This window comes from Triplophysa dalaica, chromosome 16 (assembly GCF_015846415.1).
Source record: "Triplophysa dalaica isolate WHDGS20190420 chromosome 16, ASM1584641v1, whole genome shotgun sequence".
NCBI lineage: Eukaryota > Metazoa > Chordata > Actinopteri > Cypriniformes > Nemacheilidae > Triplophysa > Triplophysa dalaica.
The window spans coordinates 14,633,678-14,660,833 of record NC_079557.1 but is presented as its reverse complement, the minus strand read 5'-3'; the positions used below and the strand labels follow the sequence as shown (position 1 = coordinate 14,660,833).

Genomic DNA, 27,156 nt, shown 5'->3' with positions numbered 1-27,156 from the left:
TTTTGGCCAGCCCTAATGTAAATGTTTTTTTACTTGTGCATTTGTATGAATAGCATCAGTTTATTTGGCCTTATTTAATGTAAAAAAATAAATGCATCCTCTCCTCCAGGGCTGGCTTGATGCTCTGTCAAGCTCCTATTTTGTCTCATGGGTGCTGTTGTACATCCTCTTAAGAACAGACTAATCCATTTCACGCCATGCGTTCGAGCCCATGGCGATGTTGTCAACTGCTTCTGTTATTCTGGCCTGTGTAATTTATGAGAAGTTGTGTCCACTCAAAGACCGAAAGCTTTCCTTTAGTAGTTGGAAATGACGATGTTGTAATTGACCGCAATCATAATGGGCCACTTAAGAGATGAGGAAATGTGATCTCCACTTTAAGCGTACACAATTCAGAAAGGATTCCAGAAATTTCCATTCCGACTGCATTTACGCATGTTTTCCGCAAATGCGCGGATGTTGTTTTGATTGGTGATAAAAGGGTTAATTCTGTAGAGGTCAAATGAAAACTGAGTAATATGGATCAGTCTTATGGAACACATGAACAGGATCTTAAATAATGGAGCTGATATTGTGACTTATGTGAGATTTTTTTTTTAATATAGCACTTTTATAGCACTTTTAATACACATTTTTATCATTTTTTATTAAGTCAATTTTAGTTAGAAGTTCGTTTCTCTCATATAAAGCTGAAAAGGGATGAGTGAATGAGCGGTCTATTGAGGAAATAGAGAGGCTTGGGTCTCTAGGGGGCAGATAGAGGGAGAGGCATGCAAATAATAAGGGGAGGGAACATGTCCACTAAAAGTTCATCCAAAGATGTAAAATAAAAGAACCAGACAGTTTCCATCATTCAGCACACACTGGTTGACCCTGGATTTCTGTTTGCGGCACACAACACACTTTTACAATGGCTGACATGATGATGGGATGCATTACAAATTTCTTCGTCTATGAAACAGCCAAATCTGTTGTGGTGAAGAGCTGGACTGTGGGAGTCATCAACCGTGTTGCTCAGCTTCTAATTATTCTGTACTTCATCTGGTAAGAACTCTTAAGATATATGTGTACATAACATTATGGTAATATTATATTGGGTTGAATGCAATGAAGTGCTTGAAATATAGAAACTTCTGAGATAGACAGCGAGATAATGGTAATCTAAGTTTTATTGGACTCTGCTTGGATTGATGCATGTATGTTTTTGCTGAACTTGGTCTTAAAATTTATTTAGTGAGTTAATATTAAAATTCACGATCTACTTTCGTCTTGCATTTATAATATTCAAATATGTAATTATATATAGTGACTTCTTTTTAAAGATTACTGATACATTTATGTGAATTAATCCATTCCTTTACACTGTGAATTTAATTTAATGAGGCAATTTATTTAAAGGCTTTACCACTAAATATTATTTGGATGATTTTCTAACACTAGCCAATCATGTAAATGGTCTATGAGTAATATATTAATTTGTTAATATTAATTATATTCTTTTTTTATTTGTTCGTTAATATTTATTATATAAACAACCTTAATGGTGGATGTCCCTTTATGTACAGATAGGTTACTTCATGCATGTGTGTACTTTCAGTTGGGTATTTCTGCACGAAAAAGCATATCAGAACCGAGACACAGGAATCGAGTCTACAGTTATGACTAAAGTCAAGGGCATTGGCACCTTGAACGACCAAGTGGTGGATCCAGCAGACTACGTATCTCCACCACAGGTCAGCAAATCTAGATTAAGTTCAATATTCTCTCCGTGTAGTTTGAGAGGTTTGGTAAAAAGTTTTATGGTTTCCACAATGTATTTCAGGGCTCTTCAACATTCTGCATTATTACCAGAATGATCATCACAGACAATCAGACGCAAGGAGAATGCCCTGAGGTAAAACACACCCTCAAACTTAAATTGATTTTCTTGTCTGCAAATGAGTACTTTAGGAATTAGTTCAGCAAAAAATTTAATTATTAATTTTTTTGTTGCATTATTGTTCCAGAATAAAGAAAACTGAATCAGTCCGTTGTTGAGTGATTTTATAAACTTTATCAACTGATTGTAAGCATGTCAAATGAAAGATGTTTTTGCCAATCGGTAATCTAATTCTTAAACCGGAGAGCTGTTAGGAATTCATCAAGGATATGTTTTCAGAGTAACATGACAACATTTTCATTTTTTGTGTCCTTTTCTCTGCCAGAGTGAAAAAACATTCTCATGCTCGACTGATTATAACTGCACTGACCGAAAGGATGCACATTTAGCCAATGGTGAGTTTCTTACTTTTTCTTTCTGGTAGACCTCTTTCTCTTCAAGATTGCTTTATTATTTTTCTTATTTAATAGGTATACTAACAGGCAGATGTTTGAACAATGACTCCTATGAAGGACAGTGTGAAATTCAAGGCTGGTGTCCTGCAGAGAATGACAACCAAACAGTGTAAGACATGTGCCTGCATGTGTGAATTATATGTGCTGTCTTGTGTGTACTGTATATTAAAATGGACGCGATTTGACATATCGATCTCTGTTTTAGAGCCCATAATTATTTGGGCTAATCATTAGTTTGGAAAGAGGGCTCTCAGACGATTAATCGCATCCAGAATAAAAGTTTGTGTTTACATAATATATGTCTGTGTACTGGGCATATTCATTTTGTATTCGTTAAACAAACACACTTACATGCATACATTTAAGAATAATATAAAATACATAAATTAATAAACCTTTATTATTTATTTTAAATGATTGGTAAATATAAATGGATAGATAGATAGATAGATAGCTAGATAGATAGATAGATAGATAGATAGATAGATAGATAGATAGATAGATAGATAGATAGATAGATAGATAGATAGATAGATAGATAGATAGATAGATGTGTAAATGTTATTCTGGATGCGATAAATCGTTTGACAGCCCTATTTGGAAATAATCTAGATATATAATAAAGCATGAAGTTATTTCCTGGATTTATTGTTTGTCTGCTCAAAGTCTTTGCATGGTTTAAGGTATTATTACAAAATTGTATTTAAAAATATATGAGACGCAATCTGTGAAAACCCAGCTCAAGTCACTTTATGTGATTTACTGTTTTCTACATAAGCTCATTCTACATAATTTAAAGAACATTCTTAAAAATATATATTGATGTCTTTAATATTGACTTAGGAACACAGGTTAAAAACTGACAAGTCAAAGATAAAAAAAACAATGTTGAGAAAGCCAACAGCTGGTATTTTTATGGAAATGTTAGTAAAATCATTAACTTCAATATTTATATTGTTAATGACAATTAGAGGAGTCTATCACAAAATGTATCTCAAAAATCATATAATCTAAAAATTACAGCAAAAAAGACACAATTTTGTGAAAATTGCTTAACGAAAGCAGTTTAACTGAAACTTATCTGCTCATTCTCAGGTATCCAATGAAAGAGGTTGAAAACTTTACTATCTTTATCAAAAACAGCATCCGCTTTCCTCGTTTTAATGTCAGTAGGTGAGTTCATTTGTGAAGTCATTTTGTGTGTAATGGTTATATTTTATTATCATTTCCCGCTGTAATCTGATCAATTTTAAGGGGCTCTTTTTAAAGTACTATATGTCTCTCTCTGACTCTCACAGAGGAAGTATCGACTCTGAATTAGACCCTTCATATATTAAGAACTGTACTTATGATGCAGTGGAGAATACCGACTGTCCCATATTTAAAGTGGGATATATCCTGGAACAAACCGTTCAAACAAACATTGCTGAAAAAGTGAGTCCACAGCTCCGCTTTGCTTCTCATCTAACCGTAACACAATTTAAGTTTATCTGCAAGCCATCACATCTCCAGCCCTTTGTGTACCGGTGTGTTTTTGTGTGTTTGTCAGGGAGGAGAGATTGCTATTAACATAGCCTGGAAGTGCAATCTTGACCACGACGAGAAGAACTGCAAACCTCAATTCTCCTTCACACGATTAGATGGCGTGTCCAAAGTGTCCAAAGGCTACAACTTCAGGTAGCACATTCAATCATGCGTTCCTTCATACTTCATTCTATCTTCTCCACTACTCAATCTTGATTTATTTTTATGTCTTTCAGGTTTGCTAAATACTACAAGTCTGCGGATGGTACTGAATATCGAACGCTTCACAAAGCCTATGCCATCCGTTTCGAAATAATTGTGTCAGGCAATGTAAGTAGTGTCTGTTTATGGACATGTATCTTTGTTATAAAATCAACTCACATGTGTGCTAACTTCACTTTTTTTGTTTTAAGGCAGGAAAATTTAGCACTGTGCCATTTATGATTAATTTTGTTGCTGCCTTGACATCAGTTGGACTGGTAACTTTATACGCACGCACATACACACACGTTAGCTTTTATTCATTGTATGGATTTTCCATAGACATAGTAGGTCTCATTCACTAATAATTGTGTAGATTTTTCGTATTCATACGCACATTTGAACTCACATTAAAATATCACACACATTTGTTTTACAATATTAGTAAGAACACCAGATTGAGTGCATTATATTTTATATCCAATGTATTTGCTCTTTTGGACATTAGATGTTAAATATGATTGTGCCTATTTTTAAGTACTTTGTACCACCTAAAATCCTCACAAATTAATTTTAATCTCTTCATTTGTCTTTAAAATATTAAAAGTTCTATTACTTTTCTAAGCAGTTTGATTTATGATACACCTTGTGAAACATTCCCACAGATTTATTAACATGAAAGGAGGGACGAGGGCCAAATAGGAGCCAAAATAGCATGCATGTAGATCATTCCAACAAATATTGCATGGTGAAGCATCAATCTAAATTTCTTCAGGAAGATCTAGTTCTTATTTACGCTTTCCAAAATCCAAACACTACTTCAACTGCTACGTCTGTGTCACGAAAAAGCAAAATCCTGTCAGATGTACGAATAACGTATGTATTTTTTGCAGGCTGCTGTGTTCTGTGACCTCATCCTTCTCAACTTCCTTAAAGGGGCTGACGTGTACAAAGCAAAGAAATTTGAAGAGGTAACAGATTTTTTTCGAGTTTTCTCTTCATTTGACTTTAGTTTAGTCATGTACACGAAAAGTAGAGTAAGTGTCTAAAAAATAATCATCTTCCTTTGCTTCTTCCTGCTAGGTATCAGAAGTCATCCAGTCACCCGTTGACAAATCTTACAAGAGCAGCCAGATGTCCATTAAATCCTTAGTAAAGAGATCAAATGACTCTGGAACCTTTTCTATTGGACAACATGAGGCAACACGAAATGTTAACCAAAGTGATATCTAAATAACATCCACTGCTCTTTTATGTGTAGATTTTTAATTAATTGCAAATTGTTCAACTCATTGTATGAACATGTTTGATCTGTTAGCTGTAATCTTTCTTTGTCTGTAGACATATAGGCTGTAATATATTAATAAATTGACACTAGAAGAGACAAGATTACTCTTATATAGTACCAGCCAAATGTATGGACACACCTACTCCTCCTTTAATATTCATTCCATAAAACATGATAATATTTAATTACTACCTATTTTTCAGAAGATAGAAAAACATTCATGTTTCAACTCTTCTCTTATTGTATAGGAAACAAACTCTTAAATGTCTCTGGTAGTAAATGATTTAGTATCATGTGGTAAGGAAGTATTTATACTAATGGCTTGCATATAGCAGACTTTTGGATGCATGACACTTAAAATGTAACATTTACCACTGTTATAATAATTTACCCAATGGGAAGAAAAATTAAAGGATCCCTGACAAAGAGCTAGTTATTACTCATTAAATGGAAACATAATTCAGAAAAAAACCTATTAGGAAACTAACGTCTCATTAAAACATGTTTTGTTTGGAGTGTTTCAAATAAAAAAACTGCTGCAAATGAGTGAAAATTATTTGGTCTTGCTTGTAAACTTTTGATGAGAATAACATGTTTTGAATCTTTAAAAACTGTGACTTTAATACTCTTATCAAATAAATTAAAACATTATGTAAGGGTCAGGGACATGAAAAATCGTTAAATGAACCAAATCACAATTATTGCAATTATTACTATAATACTATATTACTATATTACTATAATTATTACTACAGTTTTAGTAAGTTTAAATATCTGCCCTGGCATCTAAATATGTGTTCTGTCTGAACAAAGACTTTTATGGAGGTCCAGAATTTCAAGGGTGAGGCCTGACGCAGAGGAAAATTAAAATTTGTACTTTGTCCTTTTGAAACCTTTTATAGAGCCGATCCACTTTGGGAAAGAGGAGCGGGGAGCAGTATCCTCCTGCCAATCCTCCTCTTTTTCCATCACCTCCTCATTTTCCTCCTCCTCCTCAGGCCAGATGGTGGGTGGTAGGATGACCACCTCTTCAGCGAATCGAACATGACAGGAATTGTCCATCCTCCTCTGAAGAGAAAAAGAGAAACATTATTTACTGGTCTTGTAATCGTTAAATAACAATAATTGTCTAATATACAAGCAATTACAAAAACACTTATATAGTAACTTACCAATTGCTTACAAACACACAGCAGCTTTATACAAGCTGTATGAGGTATGATTCATACAGTTATGAAACCTTATTACTATGAAAAATCTTTCTATGAAAAAGTTTTTTGTTATAAAAAGTGCAGGACGCCCCTTAATGTAATTAACCCTAGACAACATTTAGGTGTTATTTGGGTTTGTACAAACTGATCTCGTAATTGTAAGGCTCTATAACACAGCTTTAAGAAGAGCAAGATTATCAGGAAACTTCCTGTCAAAGTGAGAAATGTATACAGTGACTCACAATGGGCCGGTTTCACAGACTCGATTAGCTTAAACCAGGACTACGCCTCAGTTCAGTGGTTCTCAATTCTGGCACGCGAGATCCACTTTCCAGCCGAGTTTAGCCCCAACTCTGATAAAACACCTGAAGAGGCTATCAGTGACTTGAGAAACAGATGCATACAACCTAATGTTGGGCTGCGCAGATTGTTTGGCATATCGCATTAAAGTACCGCGAGAGCGATTCAAATGTGTACCGAGCAATCTGCACTTGAATCGCTATCGCGGTACTTAAATGTCATACGATGATAAATTTGCGCAGCGCTTGATTAAATGGAACAAATCTATTCCAAAGACACTTATTTAGCTTGTTCAGGTGTTTTATATCAGAGTTGGGGCTTAACTCGGCAGGAAAATGGATCTCGCGGGCCAGAGTTGAGAACCACTGCCTTAGTTGAATTAAGATATTTATGTCGCTTTTATGCTTAAGAAGAATACATTACTGGTGTTCATCTTCAGACAAAACAATGGCGCTGACATTTTAATTTCTGGGCAAGTTAAATTTAGTGAAAGGCGTCCGATTTTTCTTAGCTGTTGTTGATATTCAAATCACCAATACAGACACACCCCTACCCTCATCTTTCGCTTTCGTCAGCGCTCGGCTCAACTACTGTCCGTCCTGTGTGCTGTTCACCTTACTGCTGATTGGCTACAAGGTTGTACTCGGCCCGAATTGTCTAAAGAAGAGTTATTCGGAAAATCCCTGATCCCGCCTTTAAGACAGGTCACACATTAATTTTACACTGGGACTAGTCGCCATGTCTGTCAAATTGGTCCAATATGTCATCTGTTGTAACGGCTTTTGGTCACATGACAAGCAAAAAATTTAGCACCTCCCACCATGTTAATTATAGTACAACACAGGTGTTTCCAAACAAGCTTGCTGTCAGGATGACTAACCTGCATGACGTTCAACTTCAGACTTCAACATTTTTTCATCATCATACAGTCCTCAGTTGCAAGCATTTACTCACTATTTTAACCATTTGTGCTTTTTTATTACAAAAAGGCTTAGTTAAATGCAAAAAAACTGACATATAAAAATCCCACCTTTTTAACTGCCGTCCCCATGGAAAAGGACGACTCAACGTCTTCAGAGTTCTGGTAGGAGTTGAGATAAGATGTGGGTGAGATGCTGCGGGTGGAGTTTGAAGAGTGTGTGGACATATAAGAGCTCCTATGGTTCTCATCCTCCATATCTTGCCCTGTGTCTTCTGACGGTTCCCTTCTTTTAGTCCAGTGCTCTCTTTTACGCCACAGAGATCCTTGTGTGCTCGTGGAGGAACTGTCCACCGGCTGAGAAATGGGTGAACAGTGATAAATTAGAATAAATGTGCAATGCATGTTAGAAAATTAATTATTTCATTGTTTACTCATATTCATGTCATTCAAAACTTGTATGAGTTTCTTTCTTATACAGAACTCAAAAGAAGATCAGTGTTGGTAACCAGACAACATTTGCCCCTATTGACTTTCACTGTACGAACATAAAACCATCTCTCAAAATATCTTCTTATGTGTTCCACTGAAGAAAGAGTTATATACATGTTTTGCACAACTATTCTCTTAAATGCGCCTCGTTTCCTCCTGCTTATATTCTTACCTTATGATATGAAAGATCCAAGAGGGGTATGAAACCTTCTTTGCGATCTTGAGACTGCACACGGCTGAGGTCAGACACTTCTGGTTGGGAATAACTGGTAATGCTATTCTCATATTCATTTGAGGGTTGGTGAGAAAATTGTGATAGTTCATTCATTTGCTGGCCATTGTGAGTCTCGTTGAGGCTCAGATCGACAGATTGTAACTGGTTTGTGCACATATCAGAAGTTTGCAATTGATTTGTTGTAAGTTCTGTAACAATCTGCGATATGCCATGTCGCCTATAGACAGGTTGATCGATAGCCATGTCTTGTGTAGAGCTGTCAGGGATAGACATCTGCTCTTGAGTCGTACCAAAATGTGAATTTGTCATGTATGTATGTGTCCATTTGCCAGTCCTTTCTTCTTCCCCTGATTGGTTATTAATACTTGGTGAGTAATTTGATTGGTCCTGTGTGGTGTTGTTAACTGAGAGAAACGGAGCCCACTCCGTTCCACTGAAGATCTCTTCCATTAAATTAGAAGTTCTAAGGGTGAATAGATTTTCACTGACAAGAAAAATGGAAATAAGATTTACGTTAATGTTCATTTTGACAAATGTACAACCAAATATAGCTGCAAGCTGCAATACGGGGCCAAGCCCCACTACCAAGCCGATATACCATCCAATTCAAAAGATATTACAATTAATGACAAATTTCTAGATGACGGACAGGCCTATCATCCAATTTTGACAATAATAGATCCGGCATGACAAGGAATCCGTAGACCAAGATTATGATTTTCTGACAAACATTTTCAAAAATAGCAATTTTCAAATCTTGTGAACATAGACACAATTCTTATAAATTTGGCATGGATGCCCAGTGTGAGTTGTCGATGAATCGTACCAAGTTGTACCAAATTAGCCATCAGATTTATTTTTGGGTTAACTTTGAAAAGTTTGCGACCTCATAACTTTTAAACAACAGCGAAAATCTCAATTCCGTAGCATCACGTCTGTGTGGCTATTTCTATATTTCTATAGAACTAGTAGCTTAATGTAACGCATTGAATGCAAAGAGTGTGATGAGTGGCATTATGTGCATTAAGTTGATTTCTGTAGATAAATGGGTTCAAAAGTTACAGCCGGTTGAAAAGTTAATTTTTGCTGGTGGTGCTATAGAGTTATGCTGGAGACCCCAAATTGGTCACAAGATTGTTGAGGACCACCACTACGAGTGAGCCAAGTTTCATCATGTTCCTACATACAGTTCATAGTGCTGCCATAGACTCCCATTTGGGAAAAATAATAATACCGACATAAGCAGTAGTGGGCATAGCCCCTTCAGGGCTTGACCCCTAATGAAAACTATGAATCATTTCACTGAATTGTTATATTTTCTTATATTAGCCCATTTGTTCATTCTCCGAGGCTGGAGTAACTAGTTTCAACAGACTCACAAGAAAGAGAAAGTGATGGTTGTGTGTTTTTGTGTCACAACTGTGGTATGATAATTATATCTGATGCATATTCCTCTGCATATTTTTATTGCCTTCGTGTCAATAGTTGAGACGGTTACCTCATGAATGTTGGCGACCTAGTGCCAGCTTCACCCAGTGCTGTGTGGATTGGTTCATTGTGGACATATGAAGTGTAAACAAGTTCTGTACTTGTGTTGTTAACATCAATGGGTCCAGGTAATGGAGAAAGATTACTCTGTAAAAAAGCAATTTGATTTTATCTCATTCACATTTTATGCAGATAATGTGAGCCGTGCAACTGTAAAGCTACATGGTGGTTCCTTGTCCGGTTATCTTGATAGATGCAAGATAATTGGTTGGTGGTTGCTAGGTGGCTGCAAAGACTCCATACTGTCTATGATATTCCGGACCTCAAATGTAAGCCCCTCCTTTAAATCTAAATCTGTGGTAAATTTACCTGTTCCAAACCAGGTAAAAAAATCCTAAAATCACTCAAGCCAATCAAATTACTTGAGGTGTCATTAAAGTGATAGTTCACACAAAAATGAAAAATTTAGTTGGCCAGTTAACAACATTCTTCAAAAAAATACATACAGGTTTGAAATGACAAGAAGGTGAGTAAATGGTGTCAGAATTTTCATCTTTGGGTGAACTATGCCTGTAAATGCAAAAAACAAAGTACAAGTACAAAGTACAATGTATTTTTTCTCAAGTACATTTTTTCAAGTATCTGAGAGTGCTTTACTATTTTACGACATTTTAAAGCATATTGTTATTCCACTATATTTTACAAATACATTGTTGATGTTTTTTCCCCTAATACTTCAGTACATAAAAATCTGGTACTATCTTACTTTTAGTTTGTCATTAAAATAATTATAGTTACTGGATTTTTTATGTAGATAAGTATTAAAGGTAAAAGTGTTTATGAAATGCTGTGGAGTAAAAAGTATGATACAATATGTGTTTTATGATGTAGAGAAGAAAAATCACTCTGAGATGGTTCAGATACTTTTTTTTAATACTCTAAAAATCTGTTATCTTCAACCCAGCATGGGGTCTAAAGGGTGAGTAACCCTTTGATTTTTTTGATTTTTGACCAAACAACTTTGTTTTTCACCTTTTCACTCAATGCTGGGTTGAAAATAATGTGGTGAAAAATGTTCTTGAGATTGAGCACCTCACTAACAGTTCGAGTAAAACACAGAAGATCAACACTTTAGAAGTTTGATAAAGCTTTCTAACCCTGAAAATTAACAACATTAAATGTGCAATACCAATGATTAAATACAAATCTAGCATTGGCGCTTTGAACAGCTGAACTACTCACTTTCATCTCTTGTGTTTCTCCATCATATCCTTGTTCATTCTCTGTCCCTCTATGTTTCTCTCTCCATTGCTCCTTCACCTTCTTGGCCCACCGTTTAGCCTCCCCCCACTTCTTTTTACTCGTCTTTGTTGTTTTTCCATGATCTGCCCCGACACCCCAGCTCCATGTGCCACGTTGACCCCTGACCTCTAGTGTTTCCAACACTGAAGTAGATGTATGTACTCTCTGGGCCAGAAGGTCAGGTGGCTTTTGGTAGGGTTCTGTTTCGAATAAAGGTGGCACCCCTGAGTCCAGCACATCCCTGTTTTCCCCTTCCACAGAAATGTGGTTATACTTCTCCAGTCTGGGCGTCCCATCCTGTCCAGCCCAAGAAAATACATCACTGTCCCTCTCCGGAGTAAAGTTATTGGGTCCCCTCCATAATGGTGTCCGTTTAGGTTTAGGAGAAAATACATGTTTCCTGATCTTTCTGAATGGACTATTTGAATTTGGTGTTGATGTGCCCCCAACAGGAAATGACTGGAGACTCCAAGGAATCTCATTCCGCAGGCCCGCATTTTTCCAAATAGATGAGCGTCTATCTTGGTCTCCGCTGTTGGTGGATGGACATCCAAACTGATAAACTTCAGATGAATCCTCCCCTTTAACAGCATTAAACTCTACAGGCGAACTGCTTGTCTGGATATCAGTCTGTGAGCCGTTATTGCTTTGAGTGTTAAGCCGTAATTTTTGAAGCATAGATTCCAGCAAGACATTAGCGCTTGAGACAGGATTCAGCTCCGCCATTGATGCTGGCTTACATCACAGACTTAAATAACTCACACAGACAGTCGCTAACATGCAACAAAGACTGAGTCGAATTCCAAAGATGCTTGTACGCATAAAAAACACACCGTAAATGAGTATATTCCATGCTGGTTACACGTGTGTCAGAATCGTCAGGTGTCTTTCAATCATCCCTCAGAACGGTATTCCTGTGATACTCTCATTGCGTCCTTATTACTTTGTTGAGTTCTTAGTGCTGTCTGGTCTCTTAATTTAGGAATCGTTTCGGAACGAAGAAGTATGATAAGAGAAGTTCAGAAAAGCAGAAAAGGTGTGTCCAACACCTAGATAAACAGGTAGGACGAGTGTGCTTGGATGAGACATTTGGCATTTTTTGTATAGCTTGAGTAGATGCTATCTAAAAGATCCAATTGAACATGATTGTAACTGCTTTGGGAAGTATAGTACATTTATTTGTAATCCATTCTCTACAATCAGCGAACATACAGCAGCATCCTTATTTTTATGGAAATCAGAATAACATTGATAAAATACCACTTTTGAAAACTAATCATAGTTTTACTATTTTATAAAAGGTTAATTAAAAAAATATATATAAAGTTAACCAGTTATTTTTGGCCTTTATAGCTTTATATTTATAGGACATTGGAGAGAGTCAGGAAGTTTGTAGCACAGTCCGAACGACTGGCTCCAACATGGTAACTACAAATTAGCTATGGGTTTCCGACACAAAAATCATTTTTAAACCCATGGTATTTTTATGAATATACAAATGGTAATCGATACACCAAAAACATGTTAAGTAAACTTTTACACTAATAAAACAATAGTTAATTTAATGCCTTGGGTCTCTATGCAAGTCCTTTCGCTGAAGATCGTAAAAGCAAAACTAAATCAGATGACATATTGCAAAATACTGAACATTAACTTCCTGAAATGCAGCTGCATGCTGAAATGGTTTAGGTTGTTCGTTGACGTAAGAAAGAAAAAAAGAAAAGTGGTTCGGTGACGCATTGTTATGACGCAAACGCTGTCTGTCGGAGACTTTGCGCTTATTGGCCGGAGCAAAAAATAAGCGCCACATGTCGCAGTAAACACTGCTGGAGTTTTGAATTCTAAGTACCGTAATCGTGCCATATTAAAGTCCACAGAGACACTACAAATACTTTTGTTAACTTCCTGAGAATATTATTTTTGTTATGAAAACCAGTAACATCATGTAGCCTTGATGCATGATTACATACATCATCTTGAAACGTGCATTTGATCTAATGCTATATAATGGACTGCGTTGCAACCGGAGGAAACGTGAAAGGTAATAAAAACAACTATTGCGAGCCCCTAATCAGGACGCGTCTTTGTTTAAAAGTGAAACTAACAGTTACGTTGTGCACATAAAAATATTTAAGTACTGTTTTTATTTTGAACTTGACATAACGTTTTAAAAACGCAACGCAATAGCAGAAGTCGCTTGTATGATGCGTCCCGCATTAACGCCTCTTAAAGGATGCTTTTGTTTTAAACGCCTTCGTGAATACAGCAAGTAATGCTTGTTTTTATTTTAGTTTTAGCAAAAGCAATACATTCACTGTCGAGGATTGGAGATGAGCTGTATTTGGAGCCGGTGGAAGATGGGGTGTGTACTGTATCTGTGTGCATGAGATTGTGTATCATGACTTGTTAAAGTAGTGTGCATTATTGATGCTGTCTAGCAATGTGGTTCACATATATGTTTTCTGTTTCAGTTGGCCCTGCGTTCAGTCAACTCTTCCCGGTCAGCGTTTGCCTGCTTCCTGCTCTCTCCTCTCTTCTTCCAGAGATATGAGACTCCATCGGATCAGAGCTTCCGCTGCAAAATGCCCATAAAGGTGACAGTCCCATTCCTGTCTTGTCTATCTCACTCCTTTTCCCTGCCCTTTCTTTTTACACCACGGTATGAATACCCATTGTCACGGCAGGTAAAATGATTATTACTAGAGAATTAAACTAGTCTAGTCATAAATTCCATTCAACATACTCGTTTTGTATTTAGCGTACGCTTATTGTTTATACATTGTATAGATCGTTCAGTCAGTGTGCGTAGGTAGATCATGTTCCCCTCAATGCTCTATTTTTTTCTCTTTGTCAGAGCGTGCAGTCTGTCTTTAAGTCACTGTCGTCTCTGGAGCGCTCGGTTGAGAAATGTCGCATTCAGTTCAACAATGAGAAGAGTCGCTTGACCATAACCCTGCACTGTAAACACGGTAAAACATTCCCCTAAAACGACTCCTTGTTAAAGAGTGTTTTCTGATAGTAGGATTAGAAATATCTACATCAAATTGACAAAATTTTACAGTGTGGGTAACAAAGGCACTTGTCTCTGTGTGTTACAGGACTCCTAAAAACACACAATTTGTCCTTTCAGGACTGCGAAAGTTTGCAGGCTGTGTTTGACAAAGATAGTTGTGCCAATATGCTACAAGCTCAATCCAGGTTTCATTCATCACTTTTTATACACATTTAGACATTTTATTTTTAACCTGCTTTAATTCATAGTTTGGCTTTAATCACTTCTCAATGCAATGTAACATTTCAATTTGCCCTCTGCAGGTTAATGGTGGACACAGTGCTTCATTTCCCTCCGTCTCTGGAGGAGGTGAATCTGTCAGTGAGCAATGATCGAGTATGGCTCAGAAATCACATCGAGGATGATGCAGGTATCAGTGTTTACTTTATTCTGTGGTTACACATTAGTTAAAAGCAAGAGTGTTCAATGCTTTCCTTTATTTTTTCAGATTCATCTCGAGCGATGATGACAGAACTCTGTTTGAGTTCAGAGGAGTTTGACCAGTTTGCTGTTAACACTCAGACCAGCATTACCTTCTGCCTTAAAGAACTCAGAGTAAGTACACACACACACACGTTAGATTGGATATGTCATCATAAAAGCAATTTCATAGGGAGGGAAGCTTTTACAGTAACATTTTTAAGTTTTGGAAAACTCAAGGAATTTTCACCAAATGATAATGTATTTTCATTATATGCTTACCTTTGTGTTGCTTATGTACTAGTGGCTTTCTTTGATCTTCTTCTGAACCAAACAGTATACTTCTTTTAATAAGTCGAACAATGACGATGTCACATAAAGCAACGGGCACTAGTCATTTTTTTGTGCAACAAATCCCTGTTTGTATAACCGACTAAAAGTATACCTTTTCATTGCACGTCAGCTTTTCCAGTTCACGGTGGATTTCGTCCTCTGCACAAACACTTTATAAAGCCTGGAACATTGGTGGTGGTTGAGGAGATTCCCCCGTTCCATGTAAAGCGCTTCGAGTGTCCTAAATAAATAAATGTAACAAATTAAATAATTAATTAAATAATTGGTTTTTTGTTACATTCAGGGTTACTGTGACCAAGCTTTAAAAGGATTCAAAACCATCATTAAGGAATGGTTCAGTCTAAATAAATGGTTGTTAAATTATTGTTCTGATGAACACAAGAGAAGATAATTTAAAGAGTAAATATAACTTGATTTTTAAGGTCCTATTTTGATTCATGTAGTGCCCAATAACAAGATTACATACAAAAAAAGTGTTAAAACTATTATTTTGTTATAATAGGCAGTTTTCACCTTACTTTTTGACTGACACTCAAATGATTAGTTTGGCGAATCATCCATCGAATCCCATCCTTTCTGCCAGCCAGCCTAAGATGATCTGATTGGTCAGATGGTCTAGTCTGCTGTGATTGGTCTGCAGGCCTGCAGGGTTTGGGGGAGTAGAGTGAGGTTTTGAAGTTTTCGCGACCAGTCCTATCAAAACGTAGGCGAGGAATACATGTGGTGACGTAAATCCGTGGCGAATAGGACTAGGGGAGTCCTCTTTTGCATGATTCAGAATTGACTCCCTTATTTCAAGCCACAACTTTGTTATTCATTCACCTTCAGACTGCTTACATTTACACACGTCAACATTACACACCGCATGAAATTAAATGGTGCACTTTCACCGAAATTACCTGAAACAATTTGTCCCAGGAACTTTTTTGCCAGGAAAAATGTTCTCCCCAGACCGGTTGAGGTCTGCGTTTCCATAGCGGTCTAGTCATTTTTGGGATTTTGTCTCCTCCAAAAACACTTAATAAAGCCCGTACCTCATCGTCGGTCCATCTGTCATATTTTTAATCCATTTCAAACAGTAAACAGCTGAACCTGCACGGACGGCAGCAAACATTTAAAAATGGCAGTGTTTTTTCATCAGAACACGATGCAGCATGTAAAGTCGACCAAGGAAATCGCAAACTCAACCAATCAGGATTTTTGACGACAAGGCCCATCCTCGAATCTTCAGGAACTCTGGAAAAGTACTAACTCTTTCTGAGGGGGAATTTTTTTACCCCAGTGATGCACAATTAACATGATCTCGTAGTATGTACTCTTTAAGGAATTAAGGAAAGGAAACCGTTCTGGGGCACCTTTCACTATCGTTTTAATTTGTCCCGGAAATGTCAGTTGCTCACCTTATTCCAAATATCTTTGTTCATGTTCAACTGAAAAAAAACACTTATACAGGTTTGGTACTACATGAGGGTGAGTAAATTATGACAGAATTTTCATTTTTGGGTGAACTATCCATTAAATGACTCTGTTTGAGTTGTTCCATATTATTGTCATGAAAGCAAATACAGCATTTGAAGACAACAGTTTACATATTATTGAATGCTACTTTAATCCTATTTTTTCAATTTATTTCTCCCTGGTTTATCATCAGGGTTTGCTTGTGTTTGCTGAATCTTCTGGGCTTCCAATTTCTATATATTTTGATGAGCCAGGCAGGTGAGTGTAAATATGTTTGTAAACTAGGCGGGGCTCATTTGTGTGGTTGTATGTGTTTGTTTGTTTAAACAAGGGCTCATTGAGTCTAACCTGTGTTTTTGGTTGTATTGAAGTCCAGTTATCCTCAGTGTGACAGACAGTGTTTTGGAGGCTAATTTTGTTCTTGCTACGCTGTCAGAGGACTCGCATCCCAAGAACCACGTCAATGCCAACACAAAACAGTAAGGATGCAGAATCCAGAACACAATCCTATGGAGTTAGGTTCTGTTGGTATATATTTGTTTCTTAAATACTTCGTTTTATTCAGTCTGCAAGCCGAGCAAACGACAGATGACTTCATGTGCGATGACATGGACTCAGTTCTTATTGCCATGGAGACCAGTGAACTTCCAGGGCCATCACATGTACCCTCATCCCCACCCCACAACACCAATAACAGAAAACACCCCACCAGTGAAGATGAGGAAGAGGAGGAAGCGCTTCTAGAACGACCTCCCAACAAAAAAGTACATTACATTTAATAATACATTAACAATAATTCATAAAAAAAAATATTCCGATTATTTTACTTAATGTGTGTGTATTGTGTTTAATATTTATGTATATATAAATACACACACACATATGCATGTATCATTTTAAGAAAAATTATACATTAAAGGTATAGTCAAAAAAGAAAATTCTATCATGAACTGCTCACTCTCTAGTACATTTCTTTGTTTGGTTTAACAACACAGAAAAAGATATTTGGACTAATGCTTGTAACCAAACAGTTATTGGACCCCATTGACTACCATAGTAGGAAAAATGACAATGGTAGATGGTAGAATGCCCCAGAATGGTTTGTTCTAACTTTCCTATATGCTTTAAAATATCTTATTTTGTGTTCAACAGAACAAAACAATTATAAAGTAAATTTTGTTACTATGATAGTCAATGGGGTCCAAGAACTGTTTGGTTATAAGCATTCTTCTAAATATATTTCTCTGTGTTCATCAGAACAAAGACATTTATACAGGTTATGGAAGAACATTTGGTAAATGATGACAGAATTTTAATTTTGTGTGAACAATAAATGATATATAAAAATAAAAATGAAAATACACATGTAAATATTTCTCAAAAATGTATGTGTATTCATATATACATCATTTTTATACAAAGTATACACACATATATTATGTAAACAAAATATTTTATTTAGCATACGATTAGTCCTATTAAAATTCCTAAAATATGAAATAATAAACAGATATGAGTGACTGATATTTAATCCCTGCTCTCCACAATTTTCTTTTCCAGTTTTGTTCACTTTTCTTCGGTTCGGTTCTGCCCGCTTCCTCTCAGTTGACGAATCAGACGATACAGAACCAGGAAGTGCTTGCGAGTGACAGTGACAATGAAGATCATACAGAATCGTGAAAACTTGGGATCAGTCAGAAAAAAACTCTCAACGTGGGCAATGTCAGAGCTCCCATATCCAGACTTTTAAATACACTGAAGCCCTAAACTCATGTTTTTTATTTTTCTATTAAAATAATAATAGTGGTTTTAAACCAAAGCAGTGAAAATAACATCAAATCGAATGTCAAATCATTGCACAAAAGTCTCATTAAAACATCACAATCTCACTGCTAGACATTGGTATTTTATTGTCTCTGACTGTTTAAAAGTAGCTGTCTGCAAATGGGGCAGAATTTCTCCGGCAGTGAACCACCTGGGGGTCACCGCTCCCAGAGGACACGTCATTTTTGCCGCACTTCCTGTTGAGCACCTGAAAGCTCTTCCCTCTCGTCTGAGGCTTCTTCCTCTCTCTTTGTTTGTCCTTTTCCTTGTCTTTCTCTCGTTTCTTTCTCTCTTTCTCCTCCCTCTCTTTTCTCTCCTGCTCTCTCTTTCGACGTCTCCTCTCCTTTGAGGTCAGCTGCTCCTCTTTATCGCTAAAGTCCTGAATGAGGATTTTAGGGACAGGGGTTTTATTGGTATCTCCACGGAGGCGGCGGAACAGTCCCAGGCGTTTAGGAGTGCTTGTTTTTGTCTGCGTGTCTGATTTGGGCTGAGTCTCTTGTGTGTTTTCTGGTTTAGATGTGTTTTTCTTTTCAGGTTGACATATAAGTGGAGATGACACATCTGTCATTGGTGTGTTTGTCTCTTTTGAGATGTGATCAGTGCTCATCTGCGTTGGCTCTCTAAAGGTGTCCTCAGAGAGGATTGTGGGATAGGATGTCCGTGAGCTGGACATCCTGCGCAAACAGAGGTGAGCTGGTGGGGTGTTTGGGGTTTTGGAAGGTGTACTTGAAGATGTGGAATCTAACTGACTGTCACAATCGTTGCCAAATCCAGCAGAATCATCACATCTTGGGTTGCCAGATCCCTCTCCTGTATTGTTCCCCGCATGGCCAGATTCAGCTTTAACATGCACGTTGACATATTTTCCAGATTGAGCTGTAACATGCACTTCATTGCTCTCTAGGTTCCCAGATTCATCTTTAAGTTGGTCCTTGTCTATTCCAACATTGTCATTGTTTTCTGGGTCACCAGATGTACATGCTCCAAACTCTCCCTTGTTTTCAAGGTTGCTTGATTTTTCATTAGAAATAACCTCACAAGATTTAGAGTTTTCAGATAGAGCTGTCTTGATTCCTGCACTGTTTTCTGGGCTGAGCACACTATCATGTGTTGCAACAGCGGCTGTATCCATGTCACCGTCTTCAGATGCCACTTTTGTTTCCTCTACTTGAGAATTAGGGAGTTCGGCAGCACTCGATGTAACTTCCACTTCTTCTGACTCCAAATGACTGTTATTGGTCTCTGGGTCACTGGATTGAAATTGCTGTACAGGACGATCTAAACTCTGAAAAGTGAATTCACTTTCTGTTTTCACAGAGGATGATGTTAGCACTGTCTCACATGTTTGCGTCATCTCTTTGCTAGCTTTATGATTGTCACAATCTCTATCATCTAGGCTTATTTCCTTTGTGTTTTCCTCACTTCCTGTATTATCATCTCTTGTGCTGTTTGAGTGCTCTGTTATCTCTCTATCCTCTGGGATCTGTACATCACTGACCACACCTCGCTGAACTCTTGCTTTCTCTACATCAGTATGGCTCTCACCAATGGTTTCTGTGTTTCCTTTCTGTTTTTTTAAATGTACGTCTTCTTCATGTTCAACGCTGTATGATTGAGTTCTTGAGTCTTCTTGGAAGTATGTCTGTTCTTCTGTCTCAAGGGTGTTATGCTGGTTTTGTATACTTTTCTCCACTTCATGGGTGTTTTCAGGTATTAAGACTTTTTGCGAAGCAGGTTTCTCGTTTTCAGCTCCTTTTGGTTTACAGCCCCCTGTTTGAATTTCATCTTTCAGATTGTTGCCATCTGACTGTATTTCCTCTTCCTGTTTACCAGAGTGGTTCTGTATGTCCTTTTGTAAATCATAGTTTCCATGTGATGTCTCTGTTGTTGGTATGTTTTCTTTGCATAAGTCTGAAGTTATCGACGTTATCCTAATTTCCTCATTTAGTTCATTTTGGTTTTCTTTCTTTTCTATGTTCTGTTCATCTTTCCAGCTTGGCTCTCTTTCTGATTTTTGTTCATCCTGACATGTGTCTGTTTCTGAAATCATTTTATCTTCACATGTCTCTGTTTCTGATATGGGACCATCTTGACACGTTTCTCTTTCTGATATCGGTTCATCTCTTTCTGATTTTGGTTCACTTTCACATGTATCTGTTTTGGATATGGGTTCATCTTCACATGTCTCGCTTTCTGATTTTTGTTCACCTTGAGATGTCTCTCTTTCCAATATCGGTTCATCTTGACATGTCTCTCTTTCCGATATTGGTTCATCTTGACACGTCCGTCTTTCCGATATTGGTTCATCTTGACACGTCCGTTGTTCCGATATTGATCTGTCTTTACATGCCTCTCTTTCCGATATCGGTTCATCTTGACATGTCTCTCTTTCCGATATCGATTCATCTCTTTCTGATTTTGGTTCATCTTCACATGTCTCTCTTTCCGATATCGATTTATCTCTTTCTGATTTTGGTTCATCTTCACATGTCTCTCTTTCCGATATCGATTTATCTCTTTCAGATTTTGGTTCATCTTCACATGTCTCTCTTTCCGATATGGGTTCACCTTGACATGTCTCTCCTTTCGATATCGGCTCATGATTATGTGTCTCTTTACTCTCCACCACACCACATGCAGCTGTTTTTTCTGCATCACGTTGATCTTGTCCTTCAGGTGAGTTCTCTTTTTGTTGGTTCAGAGGACTTTCTGTATCTTCCTCATGATTATCTCTATGTGTATGTAACTTATCCTCGCATCTAGAATCTGTCTCCATCACACTTTGCATCTGCGACACACACGCTGTCTCTATATGTTCTTCCTCGAAAACATCATAGTCAACGCACGAGGTCACCACCACTGAGATGTTAACGTCTTTGGTGTGATCTTTCTGTTTGTGCGTGTGGAGCTCATCTGCTAGTCTGTCCTGTTTGGCTCTCTGCTCCCCAACGACACCACACACACTTTTCCTCCTCATCCCTTCATCGCTCTCTTCCAACATACCCTGCGAGAACTTTCTCCCCCCTCCGTCCCACTCCTCTGTGTCAGTTTTGCTTTGTCTCTTTCTCCATTTCTTGCGCAGACCAGAAGGAGAGAGAGAGGAATGTGAACGCATCAGAGGAAGGGTCAGGCTCACTTTTACTCTGTCCTTCTTTTCGTTTTCCATTGGTTTATTCTGCACTCTCTCCCAGGCCATGCGGTATCCATGACAGCGGCCTCGAGGATCAAAGGTCGAGTCCGGTCTTTCTTTTTTCCATTTCTCCATCTCTTTATCTATTTGTTTTTGCAGGTCCGTCGATGATAACGCCACAGAACATATCTGAGGGCGCAACAGCGGTTTTTGAGTGAGGAAATCTATAAAGACTTGTATGACTTTCTATTGCAGAACACAGAAGAAGATATTTTGTAGACCGTTGTTAACCAAACAAGCATGGCCCCCATTGATCTCCATTGTTGGATACAAAAACACTGAGACATTTTTCAAAATGTCTTCTTTTGTGTTCACCACATGAAAGTCGTAAACATATTTTAAACAAAATGAGTGTCAATAAATGATGACAAATTATTTGGTTTTGGTTAAGCTATCCCTTCAATGCATTGCAAAGGTAGTCATATTAATGCAGCAACATTACCTCGTGAATAAAGGCGTCAGTCGGATCATTTTGAACACGCTGTTTAACCCCACGCAGAACCTCCAGGGTTTCCATCTGCCCATCACATTCTTTACGCTGTCGTCCTTCTCCGAGACATCGCCGCACCAGCACCACAGCAACCTGAAATAACACACGCACACCTGCAAAACACATAACCTCCGCTTAACAAATTTCGTACTTTTGTTCAATGTTTAAAATATTGCAGTTTAAAACTCACCATAGCAAAAGAAGAGATCCCAGACTCTGAGAAGTGTGTTGAATGGCAGGTGGCGGCTGTAAAGGCACATTAACCAATCAGTGGCAAACATGAGAGGCTCCACCCCCTGATTCTGTAAGTGTTTGTTTGCAGCCGGACACAATTTTTTTAACACACTTGAGAGAACAGCAGCATCGAAAAGAACACCTTCCTAAAAAAAAAGAACGAGAAAGCGTTATATATTTTCTTTGATGTTGTGATGTTTATGTTAGGTGCAGTGGTGTCTATGTTAGGTGCATCTCAAATATAGTCAAGCCGCCCTTTAAACCTTTAAATATTTGCACCCCAACATCAGCCGTTCTACAAAGACATTTATTTTGTGAGTAATTTAAAATGATGGTTTTAAGATAAACACAAACAAATATAAGTTAACACTAGCCATATTGCAGAACACTGGCATTCCAAGAGCACGACTGGACAATGTTGACTTTAAAGTGATAGTCCACTAAAAAATTAACATCATGTCATTAAAAAGCAGAATATGACTTTTTAATCTGTATAACCCAAATGAAGATATTTTGAGAAATGTCTCAGTGTTGTCTATACAATGGAAAGGTCAATTTTTTTGATCAGATATGTTCTTTAAAATATCCTCCTTTGTGTTCTGCACAAGAAAGACATACAGGTTGAAATGACATGAATGAATAATGATTTTTTTGTGATCTCTTCCTTTAATTTTGTGACATCAGCATCCTCGCATCGGGAGGAGAAGTGTCGTCATCTTTTCAACAAAACTGTGTGATTTCTTGCATTTCAATCCAAATGCTACCAATGAAAAAGGTGGAAGTAATTTGGAAGCATTGTCTCAATGTCTTGCAACAATCCTGTTTTTGAGAACCACTAGGTTAGAGCTGAATTATGTCCTACCAATAGAGGGCTGTAGTAACCAGGAAGGTAGTGCTCACTAATCTGTGCCAAACACCAAAACGCCTCCTTAAAATAAAAAAATTGCAATGAGTCAGTTTAGCATTCTGCATTGGTATTCTTACCGTTTCTGCAGTGTGTATACTGTTTGTGTGCATAAATAACATACTGATCTTAATTTATCCAATTCAGAAATGTTGTTTTATTAGATCATTTCTGTTACAGAAAGTCCTTTTTTTAAAAAAAACCTTTTCTTTACAAAGACAAAGATTAGAATTTTTTATTTATTTATTTTTTTAGAATTTTTTTTTTTTATTATGAGATTTGCAACATCAAAGTTTGGATTCAATCATTTATTTACTATGATTTCAATCTTTGACGTGACTTTACTTCATCAATATTAAGTGATAGTTCATCCAAAAATAAAAATGATATCATCATTTACTCACCGTCTTGTCATAGTTCTTCCGCAGAACACAAAAGAAGTTATTTTGAAGAAAGTTGGTAACTGAACGGCACTGTCCCCCATTCACTTCTATTGGACACAAAACCAATGCAAGTGAATGGGCCCAGTAAACAATATTCTTCAAAATATCTTCAAAACGTCATACAGGTTTGCAATGACAAAAGGGTGAGTAAATGATGACCGAATATGCATTTTTTGATGAACTATCACTTTAAGCTATATCAAAGTATTCATTTCACAGAATGTACTTTGCATAATGTAAAAAATTATAAATCAGAAATAATTTACTTTAATTGGGTTTTCACAGGCAGGGTCCCAAATATTTTTTTTCACATTTCAATATAGACACAGAGTAACAAGCAGTTCATGGACAAGAAAGTAAATAGTAAACAGCACTGTACCTCAGCTGGCATGTTCATGAGAAGTACAGCTGCCACTGGTCCCTGTCCCTGACAGTAACCCTCTTCTGGTTTGTATTGAGTGTACGCTTTCAGAACCTGAAGCAAGTTTTGCTGACTGCTCACCATATACAAACCAGACAGAAAAAGGATGTGTTCATGACTAATGTGTTCTTCAATTAAAATGTTTCAAAACACAGGCAGTTCAGATACACAATATTTGTTGAGGTCAAACTGAATAAAGCTAAAGAAAGGAAGAAAATGCTAAAGAGATTGTGAGAAGAGGAGATCCTTACCCATGGCCATCTTTTGACAGGAACATCTCATGGAAGGGGAATTGTCTATCTGTGTCTCTTTTGATGATATCTGTCCATCCCTGCTGATCTGGAGCTTCAACCAGGCGCTAACAGAGAGAGGATACAATAAGCATATTGTAAAATAATGATAGAAATAAAGTGTATTATAACTTAATCATCACTTACTTCATAGAGTTTTGTATTTTGTTTCATTCTGCCCAAAGCACCACAGAGCAGTGGCCAGCACCTAGCCCTGACAGATGTTGGGATGCCCTTCTGACATTGACCTTTGACCTGAGAAAAATACAGAAAACCGAGCTATTGCAGATTGGGTTTAGTAATCACACATTTGTTACTTTGCTGTGTTGACGCCACAATTGTTTCATATTTTGCATTGCCGTTGCATAAGTTCATTAAGTGCTACGATTAAAACTATTTTAATGCTTGGGTTAAGTGCAACTTTGAAATTAAAAGCAGATAATATTAATGTTATTACATGAGTTTTGGAATACGTAATTCTGATTGGTTTCTTTGCACAATCCGTTGTCTCACAAAAATAATTCTTACATAACTCTTGTTTTGTTTTTATATTACCTATCGTCTCATTTCTCAATGTTATATAATTTCACATTGGTCATATTTAGGGCATGTTAGTGCTATCAAATCAATTGAACGTGATTAATCAATTGCAGAATAAATGTTTGTGTATATATTATTTATGTGTGTGGTGTGTATTTATATGTAATGCACACACATACATGTGTATATATAACAAATATTTACATAAATATCTAAATTTATATTTTAAAATAATTTACATTATGTGAATATAAATATACAGCTGATGAAAAAAACAAGAGACCCTTTTTCTGAATTTACTATCTATAGGTATGTTTTTTTTATTCTGTGAACTACGAACAATTTTTCTCCCAAATCTATAGTATGTTTCTATTTGTATTAAATTGCAGAAATTGAGAAACAGATCAAAACAAAAGATTAGATGCTCTGTATTTTTTAGACCTCAATACTGCAAAGAAAACAAGTTCATATTTATTTTTAAGCAATACAACAGTAATATTTGTATTGCTGTTGGATGACTTTGTCACTCCAGAGGTTTGATTTTGTTGAAATTCAACAGACACCGGACTGGACACAGTACATCTAGAAATGATGATTACATTGATGAACATTTGGAATGGTCTCTTAATCTTTTTCCCCGGCTGTATATTTCTTAAATACATACATATACATATACATACACATACATATATACGTCACACGCATATATTATATGTGAATCAGATTCATAACACGCACCTTGTTGTTCTTTTTCTCCATTACTTGATCCCATTGTTTAATGAGGCCGAGCCACTTTATCTCTCGATGTCTAACTAACTCAGGACATGGAGCATCACTGTCAACAACACACAAAATAAGCAGTATTACACTTCTCCTGTATATATGACAAAAATCACAAACGCTCTCTTCTATTATATATTTCAATAATAAATTAGGACTGTAAACTCATAGTTTACTACATAATTTGTGTGATAGTGCCATGCCACAGTAGGAAATATGCAGTCAGTGTGAAAAACATTTTCAACTGATGCACTGGAAAAATAGTGTAGAGAATTACGCACCTCGACCCAACTTCCTAACTCATCTTTGTTAAACTAACCTCCATGTGAGTGCAAAGCATGGGTGTAATAAGAGGCAAACACACAGAAAACAGGAAACCACATTCTGACAGGCCACATATCGCTATGGTAACATGACAGGATGTTGAGATGGAGAAAACGAGAGTCAGAGGTGCAGAAGGTAACAGTTGAATTAACAAGGAACAGAATTGTTATATTATTACATTAGAAAAAACAGTTGAAAAACAATAAAACCCTGCTATCAAATGAAGCTCAAATGACACTAACGCACACTAAACTTCCTGCTAAACTGTGAACACACACAAACACACTATGAAGCATCTATGAGAACGAACACCATCACTCACCTGTCAGTCTCTCCATTACCTAGAATAAAGCCGAAGCGATTGGTCTCTATGACTGCAACTCCTGAACCAGAATCCCCCTCCTCATCCTTGTCCATCTTTACAGACATCCCTGTGTGTGTGTGAAAGAGAGATACATTCATAAATATGATCTCATTTCATCACGACAGACCTTTATATCTGCTTCATGTTAATGTTACAAATAAACTGAATTTCAAAAGCAAATGTATACATGATATAAGCAAATGTGGTAGTCTATGGTTTTGGTTGCAGAGCAACGTGTTAAATTAAAGATAAAGTGGACTCAACATTGTCTTTGAATGCATATTAATGTGAGATTAATAGAAGCATACATCCGTTAGGAGATAGAAATCAATAAAGCAAACGTTACCTTCACGATTCTGTCAAAATGAAAGGTACAGTTATCCTTTGATGGGAGGGGAAGACACTGAGAAAGACTTCCGCTGTCATGTAGTTTGCGTGCATGTGTTTCTACAGGTTTGTGGGCTGGAAGTGAGGGCTTGGCTGATCGCGCTTTATTGTGAAAATGTGTGAACCAATCATGAGGAAGAGAAAGTGGCAGAGACATCTATATTTAGGAAGTTATAACAACTAGTATATTTAGGTTATACAATGTTTATGTAATAGAAACTGTCTATTTTAATGTTTTAACAAAACTTTTTAAAGTTTTCACCATTTTGATGTTCTTTTAGCTTTTTTTGCACTGCACTGAAATAATCGTTTGGCGTGATTTTCTCTTTTTTAAATAATCTAGATGTGGGATAATACAGAATGCTTTTAGCTATATTATAAGAAATT

At 36.9% G+C, this 27,156-nt stretch overlaps 4 protein-coding genes across 4 annotated transcripts; 2 read left to right on the top strand and 2 right to left on the bottom strand.

Annotated features, from left to right (window-relative positions):
* The first annotated feature begins 860 nt into the window (after positions 1–860).
* Positions 861–5,900, top strand: p2rx3a (purinergic receptor P2X, ligand-gated ion channel, 3a). The gene is made up of 12 exons (XM_056769637.1): positions 861–1,044; positions 1,598–1,733; positions 1,823–1,894; positions 2,205–2,274; positions 2,350–2,443; positions 3,430–3,507; positions 3,633–3,768; positions 3,884–4,011; positions 4,095–4,188; positions 4,272–4,337; positions 4,953–5,030; positions 5,143–5,900. The coding sequence occupies exons 1-12, from the start codon at positions 911–913 to the stop codon at positions 5,290–5,292; spliced, it is 1,236 nt and encodes a 411-aa protein (XP_056625615.1). The 5' UTR covers positions 861–910; the 3' UTR covers positions 5,293–5,900.
* Positions 5,901–6,038: 138 nt separating this feature from the next.
* Positions 6,039–12,304, bottom strand: zgc:113229 (uncharacterized protein LOC550612 homolog). The gene is made up of 5 exons (XM_056769636.1): positions 11,235–12,304; positions 10,003–10,139; positions 8,442–8,988; positions 7,889–8,134; positions 6,039–6,415 (listed from the first exon to the last, which is right to left on the bottom strand). Exons 1-5 carry the CDS (start codon positions 12,018–12,020, stop codon positions 6,212–6,214), a joined length of 1,920 nt encoding a protein of 639 aa, XP_056625614.1. The 5' UTR covers positions 12,021–12,304; the 3' UTR covers positions 6,039–6,211.
* A 782-nt stretch (positions 12,305–13,086) lies between these two features.
* Positions 13,087–18,467, top strand: rad9a (RAD9 checkpoint clamp component A). Its single transcript, XM_056770008.1, has 11 exons — positions 13,087–13,335; positions 13,586–13,656; positions 13,766–13,888; positions 14,149–14,263; positions 14,393–14,492; positions 14,610–14,716; positions 14,795–14,901; positions 16,772–16,836; positions 16,950–17,057; positions 17,144–17,342; positions 18,139–18,467. Exons 1-11 carry the CDS (start codon positions 13,302–13,304, stop codon positions 18,256–18,258), a joined length of 1,149 nt encoding a protein of 382 aa, XP_056625986.1. The 5' UTR covers positions 13,087–13,301; the 3' UTR covers positions 18,259–18,467.
* Positions 18,468–18,494: 27 nt separating this feature from the next.
* tbc1d10c (TBC1 domain family, member 10C) lies at positions 18,495–26,840 on the bottom strand. Its single transcript, XM_056770007.1, has 10 exons — positions 26,729–26,840; positions 26,341–26,449; positions 25,653–25,749; positions 24,522–24,629; positions 24,336–24,442; positions 24,043–24,157; positions 23,179–23,244; positions 22,273–22,462; positions 22,035–22,195; positions 18,495–21,721 (listed from the first exon to the last, which is right to left on the bottom strand). The coding sequence occupies exons 2-10, from the start codon at positions 26,445–26,447 to the stop codon at positions 18,503–18,505; spliced, it is 4,170 nt and encodes a 1,389-aa protein (XP_056625985.1). The 5' UTR covers positions 26,448–26,449; positions 26,729–26,840; the 3' UTR covers positions 18,495–18,502.
* Between the last annotated feature and the right edge of the window lie 316 nt (positions 26,841–27,156).

What these genes read in the sequence shown, in the direction of transcription:
- p2rx3a (XM_056769637.1), top strand. Translation starts at nt 911, where the DNA reads ATGGCTGACATGATGATGGGATGCATTACAAATTTCTTCGTCTATGAA. An exon ending in ACTACGTATCTCCACCACAG is followed by an intron (nt 1,734 to 1,822) that starts GTCAGCAAATCT and finishes AATGTATTTCAG; the next exon opens with GGCTCTTCAACATTCTGCAT. An exon ending in CGCAAGGAGAATGCCCTGAG is followed by an intron (nt 1,895 to 2,204) that starts GTAAAACACACC and finishes TTTCTCTGCCAG; the next exon opens with AGTGAAAAAACATTCTCATG.
- zgc:113229 (XM_056769636.1), bottom strand. Translation starts at nt 12,020, where the DNA reads ATGGCGGAGCTGAATCCTGTCTCAAGCGCTAATGTCTTGCTGGAATCT. An exon ending in GAGAAACACAAGAGATGAAA is followed by an intron (nt 10,140 to 11,234) that starts GTGAGTAGTTCA and finishes GCTTTTTTACAG; the next exon opens with AGTAATCTTTCTCCATTACC. An exon ending in TGGGGACGGCAGTTAAAAAG is followed by an intron (nt 6,416 to 7,888) that starts GTGGGATTTTTA and finishes TTTTCTCTTCAG; the next exon opens with AGGAGGATGGACAATTCCTG.
- rad9a (XM_056770008.1), top strand. Translation starts at nt 13,302, where the DNA reads ATGGACTGCGTTGCAACCGGAGGAAACGTGAAAG. An exon ending in TGGAGCCGGTGGAAGATGGG is followed by an intron (nt 13,657 to 13,765) that starts GTGTGTACTGTA and finishes TTTCTGTTTCAG; the next exon opens with TTGGCCCTGCGTTCAGTCAA. An exon ending in AACCCTGCACTGTAAACACG is followed by an intron (nt 14,264 to 14,392) that starts GTAAAACATTCC and finishes TGTGTGTTACAG; the next exon opens with GACTCCTAAAAACACACAAT.
- tbc1d10c (XM_056770007.1), bottom strand. Translation starts at nt 26,447, where the DNA reads ATGTCTGTAAAGATGGACAAGGATGAGGAGGGGGATTCTGGTTCAGGA. An exon ending in GGTAATGGAGAGACTGACAG is followed by an intron (nt 25,750 to 26,340) that starts GTGAGTGATGGT and finishes TGTTGTTGACAG; the next exon opens with TGATGCTCCATGTCCTGAGT. An exon ending in TCATGAACATGCCAGCTGAG is followed by an intron (nt 23,245 to 24,042) that starts GTACAGTGCTGT and finishes TTTTATTTTAAG; the next exon opens with GAGGCGTTTTGGTGTTTGGC.